Source organism: Calidris pugnax, unplaced genomic scaffold, assembly GCF_001431845.1.
Source record: "Calidris pugnax isolate Ruff unplaced genomic scaffold, ASM143184v1 scaffold74, whole genome shotgun sequence".
Classification (NCBI taxonomy): domain Eukaryota; kingdom Metazoa; phylum Chordata; class Aves; order Charadriiformes; family Scolopacidae; genus Calidris; species Calidris pugnax.
Window position 1 is genome coordinate 1,915,137 of NW_015090790.1, and position 24,568 is coordinate 1,939,704.

Sequence of the window (24,568 nt, forward strand, 5' to 3'; positions counted from 1 at the left end):
GAAATCCTTCCAGTGAACAAAACAAGAAGAACGCTCCAAGGTGCCCAACAAATGGATTTGAAATGGCGTAACAGCTTCCTTTTCAGCGGCCGTTCCCACCTCTCCTAGTGTGTTCTGCAATTACTGAACTGCTCCCTGGGCATTGCACAACTGCGGGAAGAGAGAAGCAAGAGTTATTCTGATTAATATTGTTTTTGCTACACTTCTCCAGGGAACTTCAGGCACCTCAATAGAAATACACCAAGGAACTAATACTTTCTCACGCTTGTTAAAGCATCTTGGGACCATGGTAAAACAAAAACCATTTGGAATTAAGAGTATTCTGCAATTAGTCTGGTTTACTAAGCAAAGCTCAGGCAAATATACTGCCTACATGCGTTCCATGAAAATCTGTAAATCTTCATTAGTCTGGGGAAAAAAAACCCACAGTTGGCTAATTTTCTGAGCAGATTTGGGAGAGCAGCAGAAGTTACTGGAAGGTGACCCAGCAGGATACAAACTCATGCTCATGTTTTCTATGAGGACTCCAATTTCAAATAAGGACTGAGCTATCTCATCAAACCTGCAGTGTAAGTCAAAGCAGTCATCAGATACCCACTGGAAACCCAAAATTCAGTTCTTCCAGAACTTGTGAAGTTATTTTTTACCCACAACAGGCACTTTCCTAGAAAGCAAGTTTTTTTGTCAGAATAAGAGCATGCTTCCATACCCATTTATCAGCGTGCAACAACTGACAAAAGCTATACAACAAGAAAGATACAACTTAAATCTTGTACACAGTTTGATCAATAGCTTGTTTTATTCTTTAGTACATGAAACCAAACAATCCAGGTTTTAAGGCAGCAGAAAAAGCTCATTCCAGTATTTCCTCATTCTTTTTCCTAAAATTTTGCATCTAAAGTCCACATCTTAAAAAGGTATTGTTCAAATTATTATTATTGCTATACAATAATACAAATATAAGTTTTCTTGTGATCGGTGTTTTATGCTTGTGGTACATGTCCCTTGGCACTGGAAGGAATAAACACAACAGAATGCGTTTGAATCCAACAGTAGTTTATTACCCACTCATTGCAGATGAAATTAGACACTTCAGTTACCAGTCACTATGCATTTCATTATTAGTTGACAACTGCAGAAAGTGTACAATGAGTATAAAAATCATTAACAATCATATAACAAAGAATTTGATGTATTAATTTTGAAAACGTCGGTTGTACACTATTATACAGCAACCATTATATTGTCCTCAATTAACTCAGGGCTCACATTTGAAAATACCTTTTTTTTTATAAATAAAGTTCTCGAAGAGGGGGTTACAATTGCATTATTTCCCAAAATACTGCTAACATACAGCTTTATACTATACAGACAAAGCTGTTTTATATTTTATGAACACTTGCTTTTATCAGGGAATACAGTAACAAGAAAAAATCTATACATAAAAAATTAAACTCCAATATGCAATATATTATATATATATCTATATTGTACTACAGATTTCATATAAATCAAGTATAGGCCAAATTTTGGCATCATGTTTAAGTGCATTAAGTTTAATACAAAATCCCCCTCAGACTTTGCTCTTACTTTTCAGGTGACTAGCTCCTGGACCGATCTGTTTCAGTTATGATCTTTTAGACATCTAGAATTGCCTTAAGATCTAATTTCCATTTCAGGAATATCACCCTTTTTCTTCATTACACTTTCTAACAAAAATAAAATTGTGGGAAAAGTTTAGTGACTAATCAAATGCTCCAACTTGATAGGACTTTTTCATTTACATTTACTGGTCAATATAGTTAAGGTTGTATTCTCCTATGTACCCTCTATTCTTCTTTGACCCTACAGGAACAGTTACTAGTTGTACATTGCAAGTACATATTGCTTTGCTTCGTTTTGTTAAATGGACTCTTACCAACACGCAAATTATTTCTGGTGCAGAATGGAGTGCAAAGAAATTTTTTATAATGCATAGTTCAATTTGCCTCAACTCCAGCAGGTGATACTCACTTTTTAGAGAACACCTAAAGAGCTATATCCTCTCTGCCACACAGTAACACATTTTGTTTCCAAATTAAGCTTTGTTTGCCTTTGTTTCAAGTAGTGTTACAGGAAGAAAAAACATTAGTGACCCAACTATTCTATCAATTTGACAAATAGAGTATTTACAGTAAATTTTAATATAGGCTAATATATTCCTGCTCAAACAAAAAGGCCACAAGCTTTCCATTAGAATAAAATTCTGACAAAAAAAGTCAAAGATTCCTCAGAGTCATTTGTAGAATATGGCAGTAAATTGTATAACCTAGACCAAAAAAACCACCCAAGAATCAATTACACTAAGTCGAGTTAGAATACTCCAAGAATCAATTCTGCTGTCATCATTTTATCTACATTTATTCTGGGATGCCATCATTCAGCGCAATTATGGTACAGTGGAGGAAATCATCTATTAAGTGTCACAAATGCAGAACCAGTTCCAGCTCCTAAGAAACAGCTTCCCACTTAGGCCCTTTAAAAAAAAAGAGGTCTTGTAAAAACTGGGCTAAGTACCATGTTAAAAAGAACAATTTCTCAGACCACAAAAACAAGGATATTACGTTTACACCTTGGAAGGCGAGTCCCTTCACACACACCGACACCTTTGTGCACATCAGAGCATGGACACGACCTTCAGGGCTCATTCTCAGTGTAATACACAAGGAACCAGTTGCACAACTCCCCGTGGAGTTAACACGAGTTCAGCCAGCAATGCCCCTTCATACCAAGGAATACTTAAATACCTTATGTATTGCATGTAAAAAAAAACCCCACAACCAAAAGCTCAGTTTTCTATTGAGAAAGCAAATACTGAAATAAAAACAACTTTTAGCACAACAGATGTATTTACTTACAGCATGCAAGGTTTGTTTTTTTTGTTGTATTTGAGCAGCTAATAGCCACTAACAGCCCTTAAGTATTTACAAGTTCAAAGTTACAATCATCACATAAGTAGCAATTGCTACAAGAAGTTCAGGACACTCCCTGGGAAATAAGCGAGAAGTGGAATAAAAAAAATAATACTGAAAGCACTAATAAAAAAATAGTAGCGAAGGAAAACATAATAGCTTTTAAAATCCAGACAATTTAACACTGTTCTGGTAAAAAAAAAACACCAAAAGCGCCACATATTACATTTCGAGATGCCTTTTTAAAAGAAATTCATCTTCCTGTTTTTTTTTTTTCTTTTTCCCCAGGAGAAAAGCCATACATGAGCTTAAAACAATTTCCAAGTAAATAAGCAAAATACAACTCCCCTTAGTTTGCCAATTTACCTTAAAATAGCCTCTCCCCTCTCTCATTTCCCTCCCCCCCCAAAATTTGCAGGGTAAGTGGTAAGGCAAATGCGGTCAGAGGCTGAAGAGCTTCATAGGTCATCACACAGGAGAAAGATGCTTCAACCCCAGTTCATGGTATGAGAAGCAAAAGTAATAGCTCTTTTTTTTTTTAATAAACATGAAACTTTTTTTCAAAAGAATAGGTTCTAAAACTTACCCAAGGTGCTATGCATACGTTAGTTCAGGTCAGAAAAAAATCCTGCTTCTGTGCTTAAGGCAGCCTAAGACTAATTCCAGTCTTTTCAGCCTCTCGGAAAACAGAATTTTGTGCCAAATTACACTATGTGACTGTTACTTTCAGGTTTCGTTTCATACAGTAATCAAATAAGACAAATTTAACGTGTGGCTTTTTGTAATAAATGTGTATTTATATCTTCTATTTGCTTCGATAAAGCCGCAGTATTTATCTCTTTGGGACCATACAACCTGGAACTGAGGACATTGACCAGCAGTGACACATGAATATGTTTTTGTACCGCTTCATGAAAGGTTTCAAGTGTATTTGCCTTCAGAAAAGACATTCAACTACCTTTTAAAGCCATGTTAGATTTATTTATAAATAATTTGGTACCAGCTGATGGTACTAGAAACATTTTTCATGTTCAGCTCTTGGAACAGCCTAGGGCAAAGAAGGTGCTCCAGTTTTGCCTGCTGTTTTGTTGGGCCAGATCTGAAGGAATCTTACCTTCTTATTAACAAAAAGAAACATATTAAAACACAAAGATTTAAGACGGATTTTAAAATTTTTGCATTTCTGTGATTCTTTATTCTATAATAGCTTTCATATTGCATGACATTTTCTGCTAAACTTCCCTCTTGAGCCCTAGCCTCTTATGAAAATAGAATAGTAAAACTTTTTTCATGTAAACTTGAGTAAAGCAGTCGCAGTCTTTGAGACAGGGCTGTAAAGGTGCTGAATAAACATTCTGATACACATTTCCTGCGTACGAGACTACGTAGGTGCATGGAACGTGACATTTTGAAGTTACCCAACGTAATGTATAAAAATATAAAACAGGGATTTCTGAGTAACAGTACAATAAACTACAGTGCAATTTTCCTTAGCCTGTTGAAAGCCCTACCTGCTTATGATTTTTTTCACCCTTTCTAGATCTTCCATAGCAGATTCTATTTTCTTTTAATAGTACAACAGAGCAAGCTCAGCTAGAAAAGACAGCTCTAAGAACACTCTTACGCTGTAAACCTGGAGTTTCTAGAAGCCAAATATGTACCTTAAAAAGTTAGTTTTGCTCACTTGTCTCTTCTATGCTAGGATTTAAACATAGGATATTTAAGGAGAATATGCTCTAAATTTCAGAAAAAGTTATCCTATTATCTTCTCCAGTCCTCAGACTATTTTAATATCATTGGAACAATGCTACTTGCTCAGGGCTTTAAGCATAAGGCATTTTGTGTACATTCCCCTCAGCTATTTATTTAAATGACTACCTTAGTGTGCAAAGCCAAACCAGTGGAAAACCCCCACTGGGGACCTTGGAAACCAATTGACCTTTTACTGCACATTTGGCATTAAACTGCAAAAGAGGAACAGATTGGGGGGAAAAAACCCCAAGCAAATCCAGAAACATGCACTGAAACAAACTACCCTTTTTCTATTAGGTAAGGTCTTTTCAGCTACAGATGATGTTTAACACGCTGTAAGTTCTGACTAGATGTTTGAGTACATTCAGAGTTAGCTTTTCCCATCTTCGAATGCCAGTGTACCATAACTTTCAGTGCTTCGAGGAAAGAGATAAAGTTAATTTTGTTCATTTAACATATTAGCAATTTGGAGATGTGAGCTCCAATGCAAAAAAAAAAAACAATAAAACACCCTTCCAATTACAAATGCTCTTTACAGAAAAATGTAGGCTTTATAGTCTATCTAATCCCTACCCAACCTAATTATGTTTTTCCTGAAACAAACAAAAAAAACCCAATACAAAAGTAATTCGTGTCTGGCCAGGCAGCAAGACAGCTCTTGTTGCAATAGGGCAGTTCCTGACATGGAAAGAACAGACAACACATTGACACAGACCAAATGAAACACAAGAGGCACATGAAATGACAGTTGAAGGGTCATATTCTACTCATCAGTGGAAAGAGGATCATGAAAAGCTGAAAAGTACATAATAATTCAGTAAAATTTAGATATGCACAAACCGTTTATGCATTGACCATGCTGTCTTGACCGCTCACAATCTGCTTCTCAGAGCGATTAAAAGTTTAATTTGATCATTATGTTGTCTTACAGCTATCTAAATTGGGTAAGAGTGATTATCACCTTTAAATACAGTATGTTAATGCATAAAAATACATATATTTTTTCTAGAATAAGGATTATATTTTCTAAGCAAACATCTAAAATGGTCCTTCTAAATTAGTTTGGAACAATAATTGAGGCCCATTTCTTTGCAGAATGGGGTATTTTTATTGTTTATATGTTTAGATAATTAACTTTTAATATCTGTCCACTGTATAAACAATCTCCAGAAAAATATACCCTCTTCCATTAACATACAATACACATTAAAAATACTTACAAAAGGGATTATTGTCATTTACAACATTTTGAGCATAAGGACGCGATTCTTGGGTCATTTTATATCTGCAATTTCCATCAAGCTAAACTGAATATTCCGGTTAACTTGAACCATGCCAGCAATGTGGACAATCTAACATTTAAAAATATCTGCCTAATTGTGTAGGATGTTAAATAAAATTAAGCACTTCTACATCACAGTATATATGGCATTTCTTAATTTAGCAACAAAAAGGCACAGTTATTAAACCATAAAATACAGTACCTGAATCATACATACTCTAGTGATACCTACCAGTGCCAATCCAGACATTTTACTCTGTAGAGGGGGCTAAAGAAAAAGGCTTCTCTTTGGTTTTTTTAGAAAATTCAAACTCATTACAAGTTTGGTCCATTAGAAATGCCTATTAGCTGAAACACCTTGAAGCAGGACTTCAGGAAAGAACAAGAGTAAAGCAAATTTAGCAGTCTGTGGTCCAAGAACTTGAATAAATTACTATGAAATGGCAAACAGATCATGAATGGAGCTTTCCGATTAGCTGTCAGACAGACCTGTTAAAGTGTCAGTGTGTACAGGTACAGCGTGACAGACATTCCGGATACATTCATCGCATCACACACACACACAGACCTTGTTACAGCAATAAATCCAGACGCAGCATTTAGAGAGCTCAGCGCTTCTCGTGGGCTGATATCTGGCTGCTGGCCCTATACCATCCCCAAAGATGTGCAAAGTTCTTTAAATGCTTTGCCCATTACGTATTGCTGTTAAAGTGAAGACCCTGCTGAAGCCAAGCTCACTGGCCCTCCCTTAGCAACCTAGTGCACCTCTTCAAAAAACAACTAGCTCCTTTCTCCCTATTTAAAGTGAGAAAACTGGATCAGGAAAGACCAATAAAATGGAAGAGGGAAGGAACAATAAACATGAGGGAGAACCCAACCATTCCATAGGTAATATAGCGATAGGGAAGCTCCACTTCCATGCGTTGTCTTGCTTTCCGTACGTCGTCGTGTGGTATGCGAAATATTTTACATGCCAGTGGAATAGTGGCTTTTTTCATCGCTACTTTTGTTAACAACAGAACTATTACCCCAATCAACAACCGCAATATGGCTTTTCCAAACACAGTCACAGTGAGAGAGGAAAGAGACAAAGGTAAGGTGTGGGGAGGAGGATCTAGCTTCAGACCCATGATGTAGTTGATGTGAGAGCCACAGGCCACTCCAGCCCCACAGCCCAGTATCTGAGCCGTGTCCCCTCGTGATGTGCTCCAGGTGTCCAGAGTAAAAGAGAAGATGCCCAGGGCTAAGTGGAGACTGATGATAATTAAGGGTGCATATTTGTAAGTTAAGTTGAAGTTATCAATCAGGTCCACAACTGGATGGAAGACAATCAAGATGAGAATAGCATACAGAAATCCAGCAATAACATCCTGTTGAAGAGAGAGAAAGATATGGTTTCAGTGCAATGAGTATTTTAAAAAATAATTTAAGTTACATTAGCTTGGAAACGAGCCTAGTTGCTCTGCTACTAAAAGCGACTTGTGGATTTTTTTTTCTTTTCTCATTTACTATATAACATTTAATCTTTATGAAGTTAAAGTAAGGAATTGCATTTGATCACCCATTAACAGGACATCTGTCTCATGATCAGATGATGACTGATCCTGGTCACAAGTAAAGCTACATTCAAATGATGCACGGTCAAACCTATCTGCTGGCTACAATCTTCCTTGTCGAGGACTGGGGCATCCCAGCCTACAGCCAGCACAAACCTAGCCCAGCTAAACAAATTCTGCAAAATTCCAGTTTGATGGAACGGCTCAATGCTGGATCCAAGTGCCAGGGTGCCAACACACAAGCACACTGGTGGCAGCAGGTGGTAAGGTGGTGGAGGACCACGGCAACTAGGCATCAGAGCAGCTTAGGATTTCCACTCCAGCTTCAGAATTAACAATACGGCAAGAATGAAGAACCGCTTCCAACGACTAAACCAGAGGAAGAAGAAACTTCTGTGGCTTCATATTTGATTTTCAGTTTTATTGTTGTTTTAAAAATGTCTTAATTAAAAGGTTAGCCTAATTATTTTTTAATTTAGCATTACACTTCAGTTACTGTTGATTAATCACTCGGTTGCACAGAATTACCTGCAACTTTTTTTCACTTTTAGCTGCTGTGGAATTTGTTGAAAGCTTTTTAGAAATCCAAACACTAGAAACCAGATTACCTTAATTCACCTGCTTATTAACTTTTCCATATAAGCCAGGAGGTGGGACCTTCGTCATCAGTATTTCTGTTGCTCTGTTTTCAATTGATCATTTTAATTCACTTCCACTAATCCAACGCTTGATAAAAAGCTCTGACACAATCAACTGGTGCAAGAGTCAGACTTGCTCGTTTCAGAAGCAACCGTGACAACTTTCTGCTATATTTGCCACCCTACCCTACTCCCCAAACTTAGGCACCATGGTTAATTTGCATTACAGGTAACACATGGTTAACTGGATTCATTCAAACACTATAGAGGATTCAGATATGAAACTGCTGAATAACCTAGTCTACATGATGTATTGCTATTTGTTGCATGGCTTTGGGAGCTGAAACACCAATTCATCATCTTCCATGTAAGTGGTTCTGACTTGCGAAGCTTCCTAATCACTCATGCAAATATGTCATTAAGTTTGTCTGAGCAGCCTTTTTACATGCCCCTCGTACACTGCGTTCATCTACCAGCTTTACTACTCACTCCCAGGCTTACTGTTTTCTGTCTGATAGTTACTCTCCTTCTAGCAGGTGATCCTCAAAAACCTCTTTAGCCATCTTTATTAGCGGTCTTACATTCTCCTTACTATTTTGCAGTGCTCTTGTTTTCCCATTTTTGTATTGTATGCATCTGTGTTTTGGTTTGATTTCCCCCCCCCCCAATCGTTTTTAATAAGTCAGTCTGTTTTTTCAAAGATGACAACTGTGTTATTTGGTTTGTTAGAAGTGAAATCCTAGCATTTAGCGTGGCACTCTGAAACACACACGGTTTGAGTAGCTGACATGGAACCCAAGTGGATATTAACAACCACGCTTTCATCCTGCAAAATTATGTCTACTCTTTAGAGGAAAACGTAGCCTTTGCTTTAGCACAGTCAATTTCTGCACTAACACTACTATTAAACATCAGCTAAGTTTCAACTGTGGATTGAGTTTATGAAAAAAAAAAAAAAAGTATAAATTAACAGAAGCCTGACATCCACTTTTAGCTGCAGAAAAAAAAAAAGTAGGTTTTCTCTTCCTATACTGTACAACATTCTAAAAAAAAAAAAATATCTACAACTATTGCATTGTAAAAATTCAAGTGTGATAGAAGTTTATGAAATCAGAACAACGTTAAAATAGAAGTTTAATAGAATGATTTTCTTACCAAAATTGAATGCATTCCCATATAAATTCGACTACAGCAAACCAAAGAACACCAGCAGAATGCAAGGATCAGTCCAAACACAAGGGGATACTGGTAGGGAAAAAATTGAGAGATTATATTAGGATTAAAAATAAATCAATAAATAAATCACTCCATAAGGATTCTAGAATTAATTCCAATTAATGCAACTTATGCTTACCCTTTTGTTGCCCTAACCTGCACAAGTCTATTAGACCACCTCAAAGAGTCCACTTTTCATAAAGTCAAACCATTATTAAGTCAAACTCTTTCCTTGTCCTCTTCCGCTGCATTCAGGATATATGAATTTCAGGGCGTTGGTCATGTCTTTTTAGACAAAGCAGTAAGAAGCTGATAGATCTTTGTAGCAGTTAGTCTTGCCATGTTATGATATCCTAAATTTGCAATACGGGCAGAGACAAGCCTTGCATTAGAAACCATGGAACAGTTTTACACTGGGTGAAGTGGCTACATAATAGACTAGTACTGATAACAATTATCCAGTCACAATCTAGTAGCTTCACCTCTCTCCTGCAAAGGAAGAGCTCATAAAAATTTGCAAATAAAGTCAAGTCCTTACACAGTGTTTAAGGATTCCTGTGATTCTTGACTTAATCTCTGAGCATCAGTATGAAAACTCCTAGAATAGTAATCTTTTTTTTGGTTCTCATCCCATATAGATTTCCTGTTATAATCCATGTTTATTAAACAAAAATATCAAATTGTTATTTCCATCTTCTGACAGTTTTTTTAATTATTATTATTAAGGACTGTTTACCAGGAACAAACAAAATACTTTACTCTAATAAGCACATATCAACATGTGTAGAAACTCAGTATTTTAACTGTCTTAGGTTTTGGATAAAAGTGTACTAATTCACATCTTACAGCACAGTAGGAGATACTTTCCCCACTACCATATTGCAAAATGCTGTATAAGACAGGACACAGCTTCCTTTTTTCAGTATTAAAAATAATGACGAGTTCTATAAGAGAAGCAGTCACAAGACAAAATGGCATGTTTCCAAAATTGCTTCAACTTCCTACATGACAACAACAATAAACATTTTCAACATAAACAGACAGGCCGGATGCACTGGAATCTCAGAATAAAAACTAAGAATTACAGTTTTCTTGCCCTTTCGTGGATAACTTGAAAGGTAAAATATCCAACAAATTAGAGAAAGTACCTTCACTCTTACTGGAGAAAGTTGTATGTTCTCTGTGAAGGCCACTCAACTGATGAGCTTCTAAATCACTCTTTCAGTTATAGGTTTGAGAAAAGTTTATCAATATTCTGCGTTATTCCAACATTCTTTGAATTCTCAGCTCCAGGACCATGTAGCACGACAAACCCAAAAAAATGTTCTCAAACTAACAGAAAAATCGGGAAGCTCGTGTTTCACATACAAAACACATTTTACATTAAAATCAATTCTAAATGCCCAGGTCACAGTTCTGTTCCATCTAGTTTAATTTTTAATTCCTGTAGCAACATTTGTCTTGGTTTCTGCTACCTTCATCTACAAATTGTGCCTAAACAAAATTAGGTACTCGAGTCATTTCTATGATGATGAAGGATCACATTCAGTTTTCTGCCTTTCAGAATTCTGCTGATAATGGGCAATCCACCACTCACTGGGTCGTCCCTAAGACGTGATTGCAGAGTTCCCAGATGCTGACATGGCCAGAGCAGCCACAGAAGCAATCTTTGTACCTTGTGCTGCGGCACCAGGATCCATCACAAGTGGAGCCCCATGGCTCATCCCCGTTATGCCTCAACCATCATTGCCATCGATCTGAGGGTAGAAGTCCCACTGTCTGCTCCAGGAGGATGCTCAAGCCACACAACCTCCCTGCCTGGTGCTGCTCCACTTTTCCTCCAGAGGACTACCAAAGCAGAAATGCTGTACATACACAGGGATAGGTATATCCTATATCCCCTGAAGTAAAGAAGGGCTTCTAGCACCTCTTTATACACTCCAGAAGATGAAAGCCTGGGAGGACAGACTTCTTGTTTGTCAGAGACTAACCAGAGAAGATTTACTGCTTCCAGAAGCAATGCAAACCTCTGGACCAGGAAATGTAATAGCATCATAATTACTTGGTGGTAGAACAAGCTTGTATGTGTACACACACATGTCAAAAGTTTCAAATGGTTTTTGCCCATCACTTAATACTGTGCCATCCATTCTTTTTTCCTGGCACCCATCCTTTGTGCTTTCAGGCTCCAATCAGGGGGTAAGGTGTTTCTTTAATAAATAAAGACTTTCTCCATGTTTCTGAAATACCTGACAGAAACAGAAGCTGGAGCTTTAGTGGAAAGACCAACTAAGTGCCAGGCTCAGCAGTCCATAGAAGCTAACGATATTGTGGGTAAAAAGTTGGGAGATGTTAGAGCTGCTAAACAGCAAGACCCTAAGAACAATGAGCGTGAAGCAAAAGGTGGGAGAAGTCTTGTTTTAAGAGTCCTGGGCAGGTTGTTTTGAACAGCACGGAGAGTAGCATAAATTCTGGGAGTGAAAAGAAATGCTTACTCTCAGCTAGGAACTCTCAAGGGAGGGGGTGTTTAAGAAGGAAACTGTCAAAAACTTCAACTTTGAAGGAAATTTTGGAAAGAATATTTGGCTCTGTGATATCTCACTCACTCCAATTCTATTTTTAATAGTATTGAGAATAAATACCCATTAAACCATCTGAAAACACTGGCTAGTTTAGTTCCTCTGTAGCAAAGTATCCCATCATAGAATCATCCAGGTTGGAAGGGACCTTCAAGATCATCTAGTCCAACCATCAACCTAACTCTGACCAAAAAACCCATCAATAAACCATGTCCCCCAGCACCATGTCCACCCATCTTTTAAATACCTCCAGGGATGGTGCCTCAACTACTTCCCTGGGCAGCCCATTCCAAGGCTTCATAACCCTTTCTGTGTAAACATTTTTCCTAATATCCAATCTGAACCTCCCCTGGCACAACTTGAGGCCATTTCCTCTTGTCCCATCACCTGTTCCTTGGGAGAAGAGACCAACCCCCCCTGGCTACACCCTCCTTTCAGGGAGCTGGAGATAGCAAGGTCTCCTCTCTGCCTCCTTTTCTCCAGGCTGAACAACCCCAGATCTATCAGCCTCTCCTCATAAGACTTGTGCTCCAGACCCCTCACCAGCTTCGTTGCCCTTCTCTGGACCTGCTCCAGCCCCTCAATGTCTTTTTTGTGGGAAGGGGCCCAAAACCGGACACAGCTCTCGAGGTGGGACCTCATCAGTGCCCAAGTACAGGGGGACCATCAGCTCCCGAGTCCTACTCCCCACGCTGTTCCTGACACAGGCCAGGATGCTGGTGGCCTTCTTGGCCACCTGGGCACACTGCTGGCTCATGTTCAGCCCACAGGCCACCAACACCCCCAGGTCCTTTTCTGCCAGGCACCTCTCCAGCCACTCTGCCCCCAGCCTGGAGCGCTGCAGGGGGTTGGTGGGACTCAAGGGCAGGACCTGGCACTAGGCCTTATTGAAACTCATCCCAAGAGCTCAAACGCTTCCTGATTGTATCCTCAGTAAAAAGCCAAATTATACATTTAACCCCATTTCATATATTCTTAAAGTAATGGCGAATTTTTGACTTAAACTCAGTCAAATTATTCTTACTAAAATAGATTTAGCATGACCTGTCTACAAATATGTTTGAAGTATTAGGCATATGCCAATTTATGGTATTTTTAATGCATGATAATCATAACCACTGAAGTCCTAAACCCAGTTTCTTTCCACCTGAGAGTTTATTCACTATAGTACACCTAGCTGTAATTTTTTCAGTCCAATGCAAACAAAAAAAACCCCAGAAGATACAAACAATTATTCTTATTTCCTCTAAAATAATATCCCTCAACACAACAGTTGAGTTGATTTTTGTGACACCTCCCACCAGACCAGGTTGCTCCAAGCCCCACCCAACCTGGCCTTGAACACCTTCAGGGATGGGGCAGCCACAGCTTCTCTGGGCAACCTGGGCCAGTCTCTCTCAGCAAAGAATTTCTTCCTTATCTAAATCTACCCTCTTCCAGTTTAAAACCATTAATCCCTTGTACGAAGTCCCTCCCCACCATTCCTGTAGGGCCAATTTAGGTACTGAAAGGCTGTCATAAGGTCTCCCTGGAACTGCCTCTTCTCCAGGCTGAACTCCTCCAAGTCTCTCAGCCTGTTCTCATAGGAGAGGTGCTCTAGCCCTCTGATCATCTTCCTGGCCCTCCTCTGGACCCACTCCACTAGGTCCATGTCCTTCTTATGTTGGGGGCTTCAGAGCTGGATACAGTGCTCCAGGTGGGCCCTCACCAGAGCAGAGTAGAGGGGCAGAATCACCTCCCTCACCCTGCTGGCCACGCTTCTTTCGATGCGGTCCAGGATGTGGTTGGCTTTCTGGACTGCAAGCACACATTGCTGGCTCATGTTTTACTTCTCATCCACCAACACCCCCAAGTCCTTCTCCTCAGGGCTGCTCTCAACCCATTCTCTGCCCAGCCTGTATTTGTGCTTGGGATTGCACCAACCCAGGTGCAGGAACCTTGCACTTGGCCTTGTTGAACTTCATGAGGTTTATGTGGGCCCACCTCTCCAGCCTGTCCAGGTCCCTCTGGATGGCATCGCTTCCCTCCAGCGCGTGGACCACTCCACACAGCTTGGTAACTTGGCAAACTTGCTGAGGGTGCTCTCAATCCTACCGTCCACGTCGCCGACAAAGGCGTTAAACAGTGCTGGTCCCAGTACTGACCCCTGAGGAGTGTCACTCAAAGCTGGGTGTACCCTTTGGGGCTCCATAGACAGTAGCAGCAGTCAAGCAGAAGAACTGCCCCCCTCTACTTCAACAAAAAAATAACACACAATATCCTGTCTTCTCCTTGGTGTATTTTCACTCATACCTTTTAAAAGCAGCTGCTGGGTTTAAGAATTCCTAGAACACCAAACCAGTATCACCTGCTTAAAATCTGCCTTGAGGTGATAAGGCAACTGGGTATTTTGTCCTCCCATGTAGGGATAAGTGTACAGGGTGACTAAAGGAGAATATTAGCACTCCCACACACCTCGTAGCTCAGCAAGACGACAGCTCAGTAGCATGCCAAGTCATAACATCTACAAGGGACATCACCTTGATTCTTAGTTAAAAAAGCTGATGCCATAAATTCACTTCCAAGTTATTGTCTGAAAATAACATAACATTGAGGTACTAGCAAGCATTTTCTAAATGTTGTTTCATCTAGAAAATGACTGCCTGTATATATTTTGCACCTATACATTGGTTATATCATGGTTGTGAGTATCTGAAACCTCCCACTGCCTAGGCATACAAACTCCTCCCAAATACAAAAACATCTTCTATTAGTATAGTGCCTTAAGACTGTTTAACATTTTTTATCAGATGTGCTTTACAATAGTGGACTTCACAAAGCTTCTCTCCCAATCACAAATGAATCTTCAGAGGAAAAAAAAACCACAACAAGCAGCTTTTAATATGTTTTCATTTAAAAAAAGCATGTTTTATGGAAAATTAATGTGAAAACATGAATATAAACCAATCTCAAGCATTCATGGAAGAAAGCCATAAGCAGTAATTATTTTTATTTAGGTTTTCTTGGGTCTCTTGTTTTGGAAAACACTGCATTCCTAAATTTGAAATTAACAGTTATTAATTATCTTGGAGTTATAAACTTTTAGATCTTTTCTATATAGTTGTATATAGACACACTGACATTCTCTACTTAAATGAAAGAAATTGAGGCAAGACCGCTGAATTCCAGTAATTTCAGTCCCACGGTTCCTCACACGCCAAATCAGAGCTACAGAGGCACAAAGAACAGAAATCACAAGTTCACTTCTACCCTTTTGTCCAATTCATTGCTATTATTACTCATTTAGGCAGACTGGCATCACATCTCCTTTCAGATGAGGACCAGAAAGGTTGTCAGAGATCACAGCTGGCAGAGGTAGACATAAAAAATCAGGTTTCCCTCCCTCAGCTTGTTCTTTCTGATAGCAGAATTGACATTATCTTCATTCTTGACCACAGTCAAGAGTCACTTAGAGTCAGATATTTAGGAACAGCCCATGTTAGACACATCTCAAACCCCACCTCCATGTCCTTGGTTAAGACCATCCTATCTATATCTTCAAAAACTCATTATGCCTCCATAGCTACCATACCACCTCAAGAATTTTGAGTATGGGGAGTATTTCTTGAACTGCATACTGCTATCTTTTTTCCAAATTAAAACCACAAATTGTGATTTGAAAATCTTAACCTTATACAAAGACACTCACATAGTACTTCAAAAATCACGTTGACTCAAACCCCAACATTAACCTGGCATTTTTCTCCTTAAGAAAGGTACCCCCCATTCCATATTAGATCAAATCACTGATATTCAGCTTCCAGAAATATTTTTCCAAAGGCCAGAATAAAACCTTGGTAACGTGCATAAGCATGTAAAACAAATACAGTGTTAGAAGATGAAGCAGAGACAGATGGAAATGACAACAAGGCAGAGGTTAGAGAGAGACAAATGCAACATATAGATTAAAAAGATACCTTTGTGGACATTTTGACTTCTAAATGTTTGAATGGCTATGTTCCTTTGAAGGCATCGTACCCATTAAGAAAAGTGCCCCAGTCTAAATGCCCCAGACTAAGGGACAGATCACCAAGCATATTACTTTAAAACAAAATAATAATACAAAAGTTAATATGTGAATTTAAGAAATCTATTAAGTTAAAGAAAAAGCTAGGAATAAAGCAGATTGAGTTGACTACTCATCTTCTCTCAGGCCTCAATTTTGTTCCCATATCCAAAATCTTGTTTTAATCACTTAAACTGAATTAAACTGGTCATATGTGGAAAACAGCAGCAAAACTACTCCCAGTAAGTCTTTGAGAGTTTTATGCCCTATGTGTTTAATGGGAAAATCCCATTTTGTTCAATTACATCCTCTGAAAAGGGCTTGCAAGCTTCAGACTGGATCACATAGAAAACATTTCCCTCGTGCCTATCCTTTTCCCTCCCCTTAACCTGACTTTTTGCCAAGAGTCTTAATAAAATAACCATTGTTTAAAAATGCTCATAAGGAAACAATCTGTCCCAAAAGCTTTGACCTAGGTCAGAAAATTCCTTCTTTCATAACGGAACATTCTTAAAACACACTCTAGATGCTCATTTCTTTACTTTTTAAAAGCACATTCTACACTGGAGAAGTTTGCAGCATTCACAAAGGGTTCCAAACAAATTTTCTAATATCTTCAGTGTCCTACAATATTACTCCATGATTGTTTTTTTTTAAAAATCATATGATAACTCAGAAGTTCAGCTTGGGTTTGAGACAATTATTTTGGGCCAGAGTTCACCAAAAGAATCCAAGCAGCATCATGCTTTTAAGAAGGTATTTGGGTTATGTATTGGCAACAGGCATATGAAAAAATCTATAACCCATGTTCACAGGAACAATGGAGACACTGGTTGGCCAGATGAGTACAAGAAGCACAGCATATAAATGATTTTGTGGGGGGAGCAGAAGAGAGAAGAAAAGGGTTAAAAAGCAAAGACCACTTACAAATTAATTTAGTTAAAAATAAACAGACAAAACTGGCTTTTCAAAAGAAGCCAAGTAGTAAATAACACTGGTTAAACTACATTTATCAATTATTTCCTTCTTTCTTCCAATCTTAACATCAAAAAGCATTAAAAATTTAAATGTGCTACATGTCATTACAAGAACCTCTGCTTTAATTTCAAAGGTAAAGATTTCCATGCCAGCCCTGCAGGGAGTTAAAAGGTTTAACTTTCTGCTACACATTATGTGGAAAGAAACTGAAGAGTTACAATATTACAAGGGGAATCAGAGCCTGTTAGTTCTTTTGTTGCAGTTCTTAAATAAATAAAAAAAAATCCCTTCCCAAACACAGCCATCAAGACTCACCGACAGCTCTCTTGGCTTACACCCCCAACACCTAAAAAATAGTTTTTCTGCAAGCTGAAGTTTCCTCAGGTTTACTCAACACACCCTATTCAAAAGCAAGGGAAGTGTTATACATGTGGTAAGAAAAAAAATAAACTGCTCGAGAAATATTCCCTTTGAATCCTTCCTTCATCAAAAACTCTGCATCTAACCTTACGGCATCTGTTTTACATATTCCCCCCCAAGATCCTGTACATTAATAAAAGATTTGTTTATGCAAAAGTGAAAAATATATTTAAAGCCAATCAACACAGTTTAATAGGACAGGCTGCTGTATACCTCTAGCAAAGATTCCCCTACAGGATTTCTAAGAACTATGCTCTTTTCAAACTTTTAAGAGCATCTGAATCAAATTGGCCACACCACTTTCCCCAGCTTCCTTTACAAATAAACTACAGGCACTAAGATGGCCCACAAAAGATGGCTTTATGACTCAAATACACAAGACAAGGCCAGTGCTGACCCTCCATTGCTTTCTCACGAGCTCTTAGTTGTGTGGGCAATTCTGGATTTTCAGATCAGCCCTTCAGCTATGCTTCTCATGTCTGAAGAGTTTTTGTTTATTTTAAGAAATACCTATAAGGAAACCAACTAGACAAGCATGCCTCTCTTCTCCTAAGTTTCTTGACAACTTTTTACTCTTTCAACCAAAATCCATTTGGGCTTCTCAGAAACGAGGCATCTCTTTCTGAAAGGAGTCTGTACTTGCTCTTACACACAGACTTTGTATATAAGAGGTGGCCTCCTATGTGTAGGTTCCAGTGTTATCATTAAGTAAATCTTTCCGATAACGCAAGCCCTTCAACAAGGACAGACACTTAAAACTAGGATTTGCCTACTATCTGTAAAAGTCTTACTACTCCAGTGTCATGATTAGATTATGTATCCAGCCCCAATAACCAATTATTCCCCATTCCCAGTGGGATCTGAGAGAAGTTAGTCTTTAGAAACGAAAGAGCAGGCAGACAATTCTAGAGGTAATATTTCATAGTGGTCAGCTAGAATCATGGAATGACGTAGGTCTCTGAAATGCCAATACAGATCCTGTCAAACCCATCTCATTTGATTACAGTCATCAGTTTTGGTCGATAAAAGTAATAGCATGATAGAATCATTCAGGTTGGAAAAGACCCTTGGGATCATCAAGTCCAACAATCTACCCTACTCTACAAAGTTCTCCCCTACACCATATCCCCCCCAACCCCACATCCAAACAACTCTTCAACACATTCAGGGATGGGGACTCAACCCCCTCCCTAAGCAGCCTATTCCAGGGTCTGACCACTCTTTCTGGGAAGAATTCTTTCCTAATGGCCACTCTAAACCTACCCTGTTGCAGCTTGAAGCCATTCCCTCGTGTTCTATCACCTGTGAGAAGAGACCAGCACCAACCTCTCTACAGTGTCCTCTCAAGGAGTTGTAGAGAGTGATGAGGTCTCCCCTCACTCAGTCTCCTCTTCCTCAAACTAAACAGTCCCAGCTCCTTTAATCGTTCTTCATACGATTTGCTCTCCAGGCCCTTCACCAGCTTCGTTGCCCTCCTCTGCACCCGCTCCAGCTTCTCCATATCTCTCTTGTATTGAGGTGCCCAAATCTGGACACAATACTCCAGGTGTGGCCTCAAATAGTGCAGATGAAAGATGCCTGGAAGGGTGTTTGACCTGGTACCGCATGCCATTCTTACACAATCGGTATAACGGAGAGTCAGGAGAGCACCAAGTACATGAAAAGGTATGTCTGTCAAAGGAGCCATTGGAGAACAGATGCATTCTACTGTGGGTTCAGCAGTATTGCTTATTAAGGTTGCCATTACCATCAGTGGGGTGGAAAGACAGTCACTGATGGTAACATTGGCAGACAACTCCATAGGGAGGACAATGCCGTCAGTGATCTGAACTGCTTCAGAAGACAAACCCATTCAAACAATGTTGGTTAGTGTAGTTACAGAGGCCAGACTACTTGTGAATCAAGGCTCTTGGCTCCTGCTGAATATCAACTTAAGGAAGTTTGTTCCATGGCCTGCAGTGAGAGTCAGCAGCTCCTGACTCAGCTCATTAATGCAGAGTTCAGGAAGGAGTGTGAACCCATCACTTCCTAACCCAGACAACTACTGCTACAGCCAGGCTGCATCCTGAAGGAACTCTGGGGAAAAAAAGCCTGTTTTCTGCCTCCCTAACTGATTTCCCCCCCGCCCCCCCCCAAAAAAAAAAACGAACACCAGGCTTTTGGAGATTTTGTAGATAATTAGCAGCTCACGCTATCTTTTCCTCCCCATTCAGGAAACAATATAAGCCAGCCTGGCTCAAACTGCCAATATTTCAAAGCAAGCAGTTTTTTCCCCAACATGATAAAGGTATACTTTTCCCTATATCATATCAAGATCTATAATCTCACTGGTTTTTAAGTGTTTGTCCTCCTCTCTCAGGTTATCAGAGCTTCAAAGATGGAAAGAAAAATATCAACATCTATTACCACTGCTAAATTCTCATGAGTCTTTGGCATGAGCTTTCTATTTCAAGGTTATTGAAGTGTCTTTGAAACAAGTGGTTTTCCCTGCTGAGATTTAACAATATTAAAAAAATAAATATATAAAGATTATGCAAGTGGAATAAAAAGTTTCAGCCAAACTCTCACAATACAAGGAGAAACTGGAAAATTATTTTCCACAATGGACAGAACAATTAGCTATTATGTAAATTATCTTAACATATAATTTGTTGCCTTCTGAAACTTGGTTGCACTGAATATATGAAACTATTTTACTCAATTGCATTTACAAGCAAATATTTTTGGTTTACTGTATATAGTAGTATTCAAAAGGGTTTTTGGCTATCTTGAAAAAAATCCTGTACTAGGATTACTGATAGGCATTGAAAACTAGGAAAGCACAATCTTAATTCAACAGGTTAAAAGAAAAGCTACTGGAATAAAAAAAAAAGTGGTTTTAAAAGGACAGTTTTGGCCATACGTAGAGAAGTAAGAGCAGATTTGCTCTGTTCTCTACATAGTTGAAGGGAAAGACTCGTAGATTGTCTTTGCTAGAAGAACTCCATTACACAATAGTAGGAAGTCATAGCCCAATGAAAGCAAACTCCAAATAAGCTATACAGGAAAGTGATTCCCTTCTCACTGGAGTAACCTCTTTTAGGGCAAAAGGGGCTTGCTTTGGTTTAGTGTAAACTTCAAAGCACCACACTCAATTAAAGTTACCAGCATAAAAGTCCCTGCAGAGAGGTAGTGCTGCATCTGCTTAAATTCAGTCTTGTTCCACGATGATTTTTCCTAACAGTCCTAAGATGTGGACCCATCATGACCAGGACCTGTGTAATGCTTGCTTATGCTGAATATATAGAAGGACTGTACCCCAAGATTTGCCAACAAGTTTAAATCTAACCATCTTCTGATAAATATGTATAACATGATAAAAATCAGAGTTATTAAAAGCTCCTTTATCATTAATAAGCTTTCTGAAAAGTTCTGAGGTTTAACCCCATTTATTTCCAAATAGTCAAAAAGTTGTCATACAGATTCTACCCTCTCTCAATGCAAGTAAAATATGGAGAACAGCAGCAGCCCTAGATGAAAGCTTAACTCTCTTTACAGGTGAATCAAAAGATACTCAACATGCCATGGGTTAACTGCTATAAATGAATTCTATTTGGAAATAATTTAAAAATCTGAAGGGATATTTTGTTCAGAGAGGTCTGTTATTATACACATTTCATAGGAAAAAGGAATTAAAACCAAGACTCAAAATTAAGACTGGAACACTTTGCTTCCTCATTTCTTAAGCATGGTTCTAAATTAATAACAAGAACGCTGAATGTTTATGATTTATTAATGTGCATTCATGATAAATATTAGCACAGTATTTCACAGACTGCAGTTGCAGGGCTGGCAAACTGTAGCTCGAACTCAGTTCACTGGCAAAAATATCAGCTCACACATTGTCAGTTTGCTGGTTCTATAAAAGCAATCAAGCCGGGTTCTCCTTTGTACACATGACATCAGAGTCTACACAAAGCTAATCGACTGATACTACTAGGTGATGTTTCTCACATGCAAATTAGTACAAATCCAGTAAATTCTTCCAACTAACACCAGGCCTACACATCTAACAAGTAATAGTCAAATATTCAGATTGCAGCCAATCATGTAAAAAAACCCAAACCAGTGAGATTAAGCATCTCAGTGACAGAACTTCAAATATTTATTTCAGACACCCAAACCCATGGCATTATCTGATGCCTGCACAACTCTAGCATTTTCCCAGCAAACGAGAGCTTTCTTTTGGGCATGCTGCATCACCTTGCAGAAGGAGATACATAAACTTTAGTTAAAGAGAGGCCAAATACAATCTCTAACTTTCAACTACCTCTTTCCTTTCAGGCACTCATTCTATACTTACAAATACAGCCACAAAGTGTCCCACAGTGACAGCAGACACCTGGGGACTGTTAACAGTACCTGGGACGACCAGAGTTGAGCCCACGCATAAAGCTTAAAAAGAGAGTTCTCCCTACCAAAATAACATACATCTGACATAAAATAAGCAAGTATCACAATAAGAATTTGGAAACATTAACAACTTAAGACAAGACTTATTGCATAACTTCTTAAACATTAAACACAAGCGCTTAAAACCCTGCACTGAATATTTGTTGCCTGGGAAAGCCTTCTCTCAAGGCTTTTTTACTTTTTTACTACTAAAATCATTTGGTGCGGTGATCTAGAGCACTGAACGTGTGTTGTGCTTTCTTTGGAGTTCTTACTGTCACCCTCGCCGCTTGTTAGCAAGTGCCAAAACACATGCCACAGCTTGTGTAAAGCAGATGATCAACAGGGTTATTTTAACTTAAGCTATTGACCCAAAGTGCAACAGGCAGATCTTAAGATTTTGCTGAATGAAGGTGCTGAAAAGACCAGAGATTATCAGTTCCTGCTAATTATTAGCACATTAGTAGTTGTAAAACCATCTGAAAGTACATGTACTCCTCAAAACTGAAATAATAATTTCCAGTTTATGGGCAATGACAATGAAAGACATCATTAAAGAAAAGGCTAAAGCTACAATTTGACTCAAGCTACAAAGTGACGGAAAGCAAAAAAAGATCAGCAAAAAGCCTTTTAGTTCCTGGCTCTCCACCAAGTTTTCAGTCAGTAAAACCGAACACCCGTAAAAATATCAGATGCCTACCAAAACTTTGTGCAAAGCACTTACCCTACAAGTGGCAAGTTGAAAAAACAAAAAAAAACCCTCACAAGAACAAAATACAGATTGTTAAAGCAGACATTTAAGGCATGCTGAGTTAACTGAGTCACTAAGTCAGCAGAACTTCCATTCAGAAGACAGAGTTATTAGGAAAGCCCTTGTTTCCTGAGCACTTCATAGGAAAATTTAGTAAAAAAAAAAAGGGGGAGGGCAAGGAAAAGAGGCACAAATGTCACATTTTACCCAAACTGTGCCCTTCTCTCCCCGCAAAAGAAATCAAATCTGGGCTGGAAAGCACAGGGGGAAGGACAAGGAGGTGAGCATTACCTGCCAGCGGCCGTAGCTGAGGAGCAGGAGCGCCAGGGGGATGGCGGTGCCCGACATGGCGTGGGTGGAGGGCATGCTGTACTCGGAGTTGTAGAAGACTTCCAGCTTCACCACGGGCGGGGAGGCAGGCCGCGGCCAGCGGATGACATCCTTGGTGCACTGCCCCAGGTACATCACCCACACCCAGATGATGATAAGCCTCCGGCCCAGCCAGGCGTCCAAGTTCCAGATGCAGAAGGGGAAGAAGAGGATGTAGAAGAGCTCGTTGCCCAGCTCCGTGCCCAGGCTGAAGAGATAGTAGAGGAAGCGGCTGCGGGTGGAGAACTCCTGGCTGCCGTCCTCCTCCGTCAGGGAGTTGCGGCGCGGCCTCCTCCTCCACCGTTGCGGGGGGCCCGCCCCGCCGGCCACGCTCCCGTTCCCGGCGGGATGCCCCTGCCCTCCCGAGGGCCCGCCGTTAACCACCGCTCCCCGGCCCCCGGCCCGCTGCTGCTGCTGCTCGGCGTCGGCCCAACCCGAAGGCCCCTCCACCCCGCACAGCCGCTGGAAGGCGGCCACTTTCCGCGGGTCCTGCAGGTGGGCGGCCAGCCGGGCCAGGCGCCGCCAGACAGCCATGGCGGGAGGACGAGGCCGCCCGTTAAAAGGGGAACCGAGGGCGGCGAGGCGCTGCCCGGGCCGGGGAGCTGAGGGGAGGCGGAGAGGGGAAGGGGGGGCTTCGCCTGAGGGGCGCCGGGAGGGACAGGGACTCTCCCGTGCGCGCTGCGGGAAGGGTAAACCGTTCCCTGAGGTGAAACCTGCTGAAGGGCGAGGCGTCGCGGAGGGACGGGCACCTCCGGGCTCCGGCAGCCGCCGCCCTCGGCTCGGCTCCGCTCACCGCGCCGGTCCGGGTCCGGCGCCCGCTCCCTCTCCCCCTCACGCGCGAGCGCCGCCGCCGCCACCCCTCACCGTCACCACTCCCCCCCCGCGCCTGCGCACAACCCCCCTCCTCCCCACACGGGCGGGGAAGCCCCGGGAAAACCTCCTGGCGGCGCGGATTGGCGGCAGCCCTCTGCCGATCCCGCCCCCGCTGGCCAGAGGAGCCAATCAGGACTCGGCCGTGCCCGCGCGGGGCAGCGGGGCGGCGTGCCTCGGCCTCGAGCCTGAGGTGCGGAGGCGGGAGGCGGGAGGCGGGTGAGGGGGGCTGAGGGGGACTGAGGGGATGGCGGCCACGGGAGGCGGCGGCTCCTCCTCGCCGGCTCCTCTTCGCCGGCCGCAGCCCGGTCACTGGCACGACCATCCCCCGGCGGGGCCTTTTGAACCGCTGCCGCCCTCACCTCAGCCACCATGTCTGGCATCAGCACCCCTGAGGCCTGCGCCTAGTGGCCCCCGCCTTCCTCTGCCTCATCCTCTGCCCGGATAGAGCCCAGGAGCCCAAATGTGGTGGTGTAAACATGAGAGGGAAAGCTGATTTCAAGCAGAGACTGTGAGTGGTCTTAGCCCCATTGATCAGGCCAGCCAAGCGGTGGAAGGGGTGGGTTACCCACAAGGACGTGGAACAGACAGACTCTTGGGGAGGTTTCTGCTGGTGAGAGGGTTGTGCCTTGCCCCATCTCTCCAGAGCCAGGGGGAGGTTCCACGCCTCCCCCTTGGTGGGTGTGCAAGGCCGGTTTGAAGTTCAGCAGGGCCAGAAAATCTGCATCCAG

The 24,568-nt window shown here is 41.0% G+C and overlaps 1 protein-coding gene across 1 annotated transcript; it reads right to left on the minus strand.

The window, feature by feature from the left end:
• Positions 1 to 780: 780 nt before the first annotated feature.
• Positions 781 to 23,821, minus strand: SGPP1 (sphingosine-1-phosphate phosphatase 1). The gene is made up of 3 exons (XM_014966588.1): positions 22,890 to 23,821; positions 9,335 to 9,424; positions 781 to 7,355 (listed from the first exon to the last, which is right to left on the minus strand). The coding sequence occupies exons 1-3, from the start codon at positions 23,499 to 23,501 to the stop codon at positions 6,804 to 6,806; spliced, it is 1,254 nt and encodes a 417-aa protein (XP_014822074.1). The 5' UTR covers positions 23,502 to 23,821; the 3' UTR covers positions 781 to 6,803.
• Positions 23,822 to 24,568: the final 747 nt, after the last annotated feature.

What these genes read in the sequence shown, in the direction of transcription:
- SGPP1 (XM_014966588.1), bottom strand. Translation starts at nt 23,501, where the DNA reads ATGGCTGTCTGGCGGCGCCTGGCCCGGCTGGCCGCCCACCTGCAGGAC. An exon ending in TCAGCTACGGCCGCTGGCAG is followed by an intron (nt 9,425 to 22,889) that starts GTAATGCTCACC and finishes TTTCCCTACCAG; the next exon opens with TATCCCCTTGTGTTTGGACT. An exon ending in TGGGAATGCATTCAATTTTG is followed by an intron (nt 7,356 to 9,334) that starts GTAAGAAAATCA and finishes TCTCTTCAACAG; the next exon opens with GATGTTATTGCTGGATTTCT.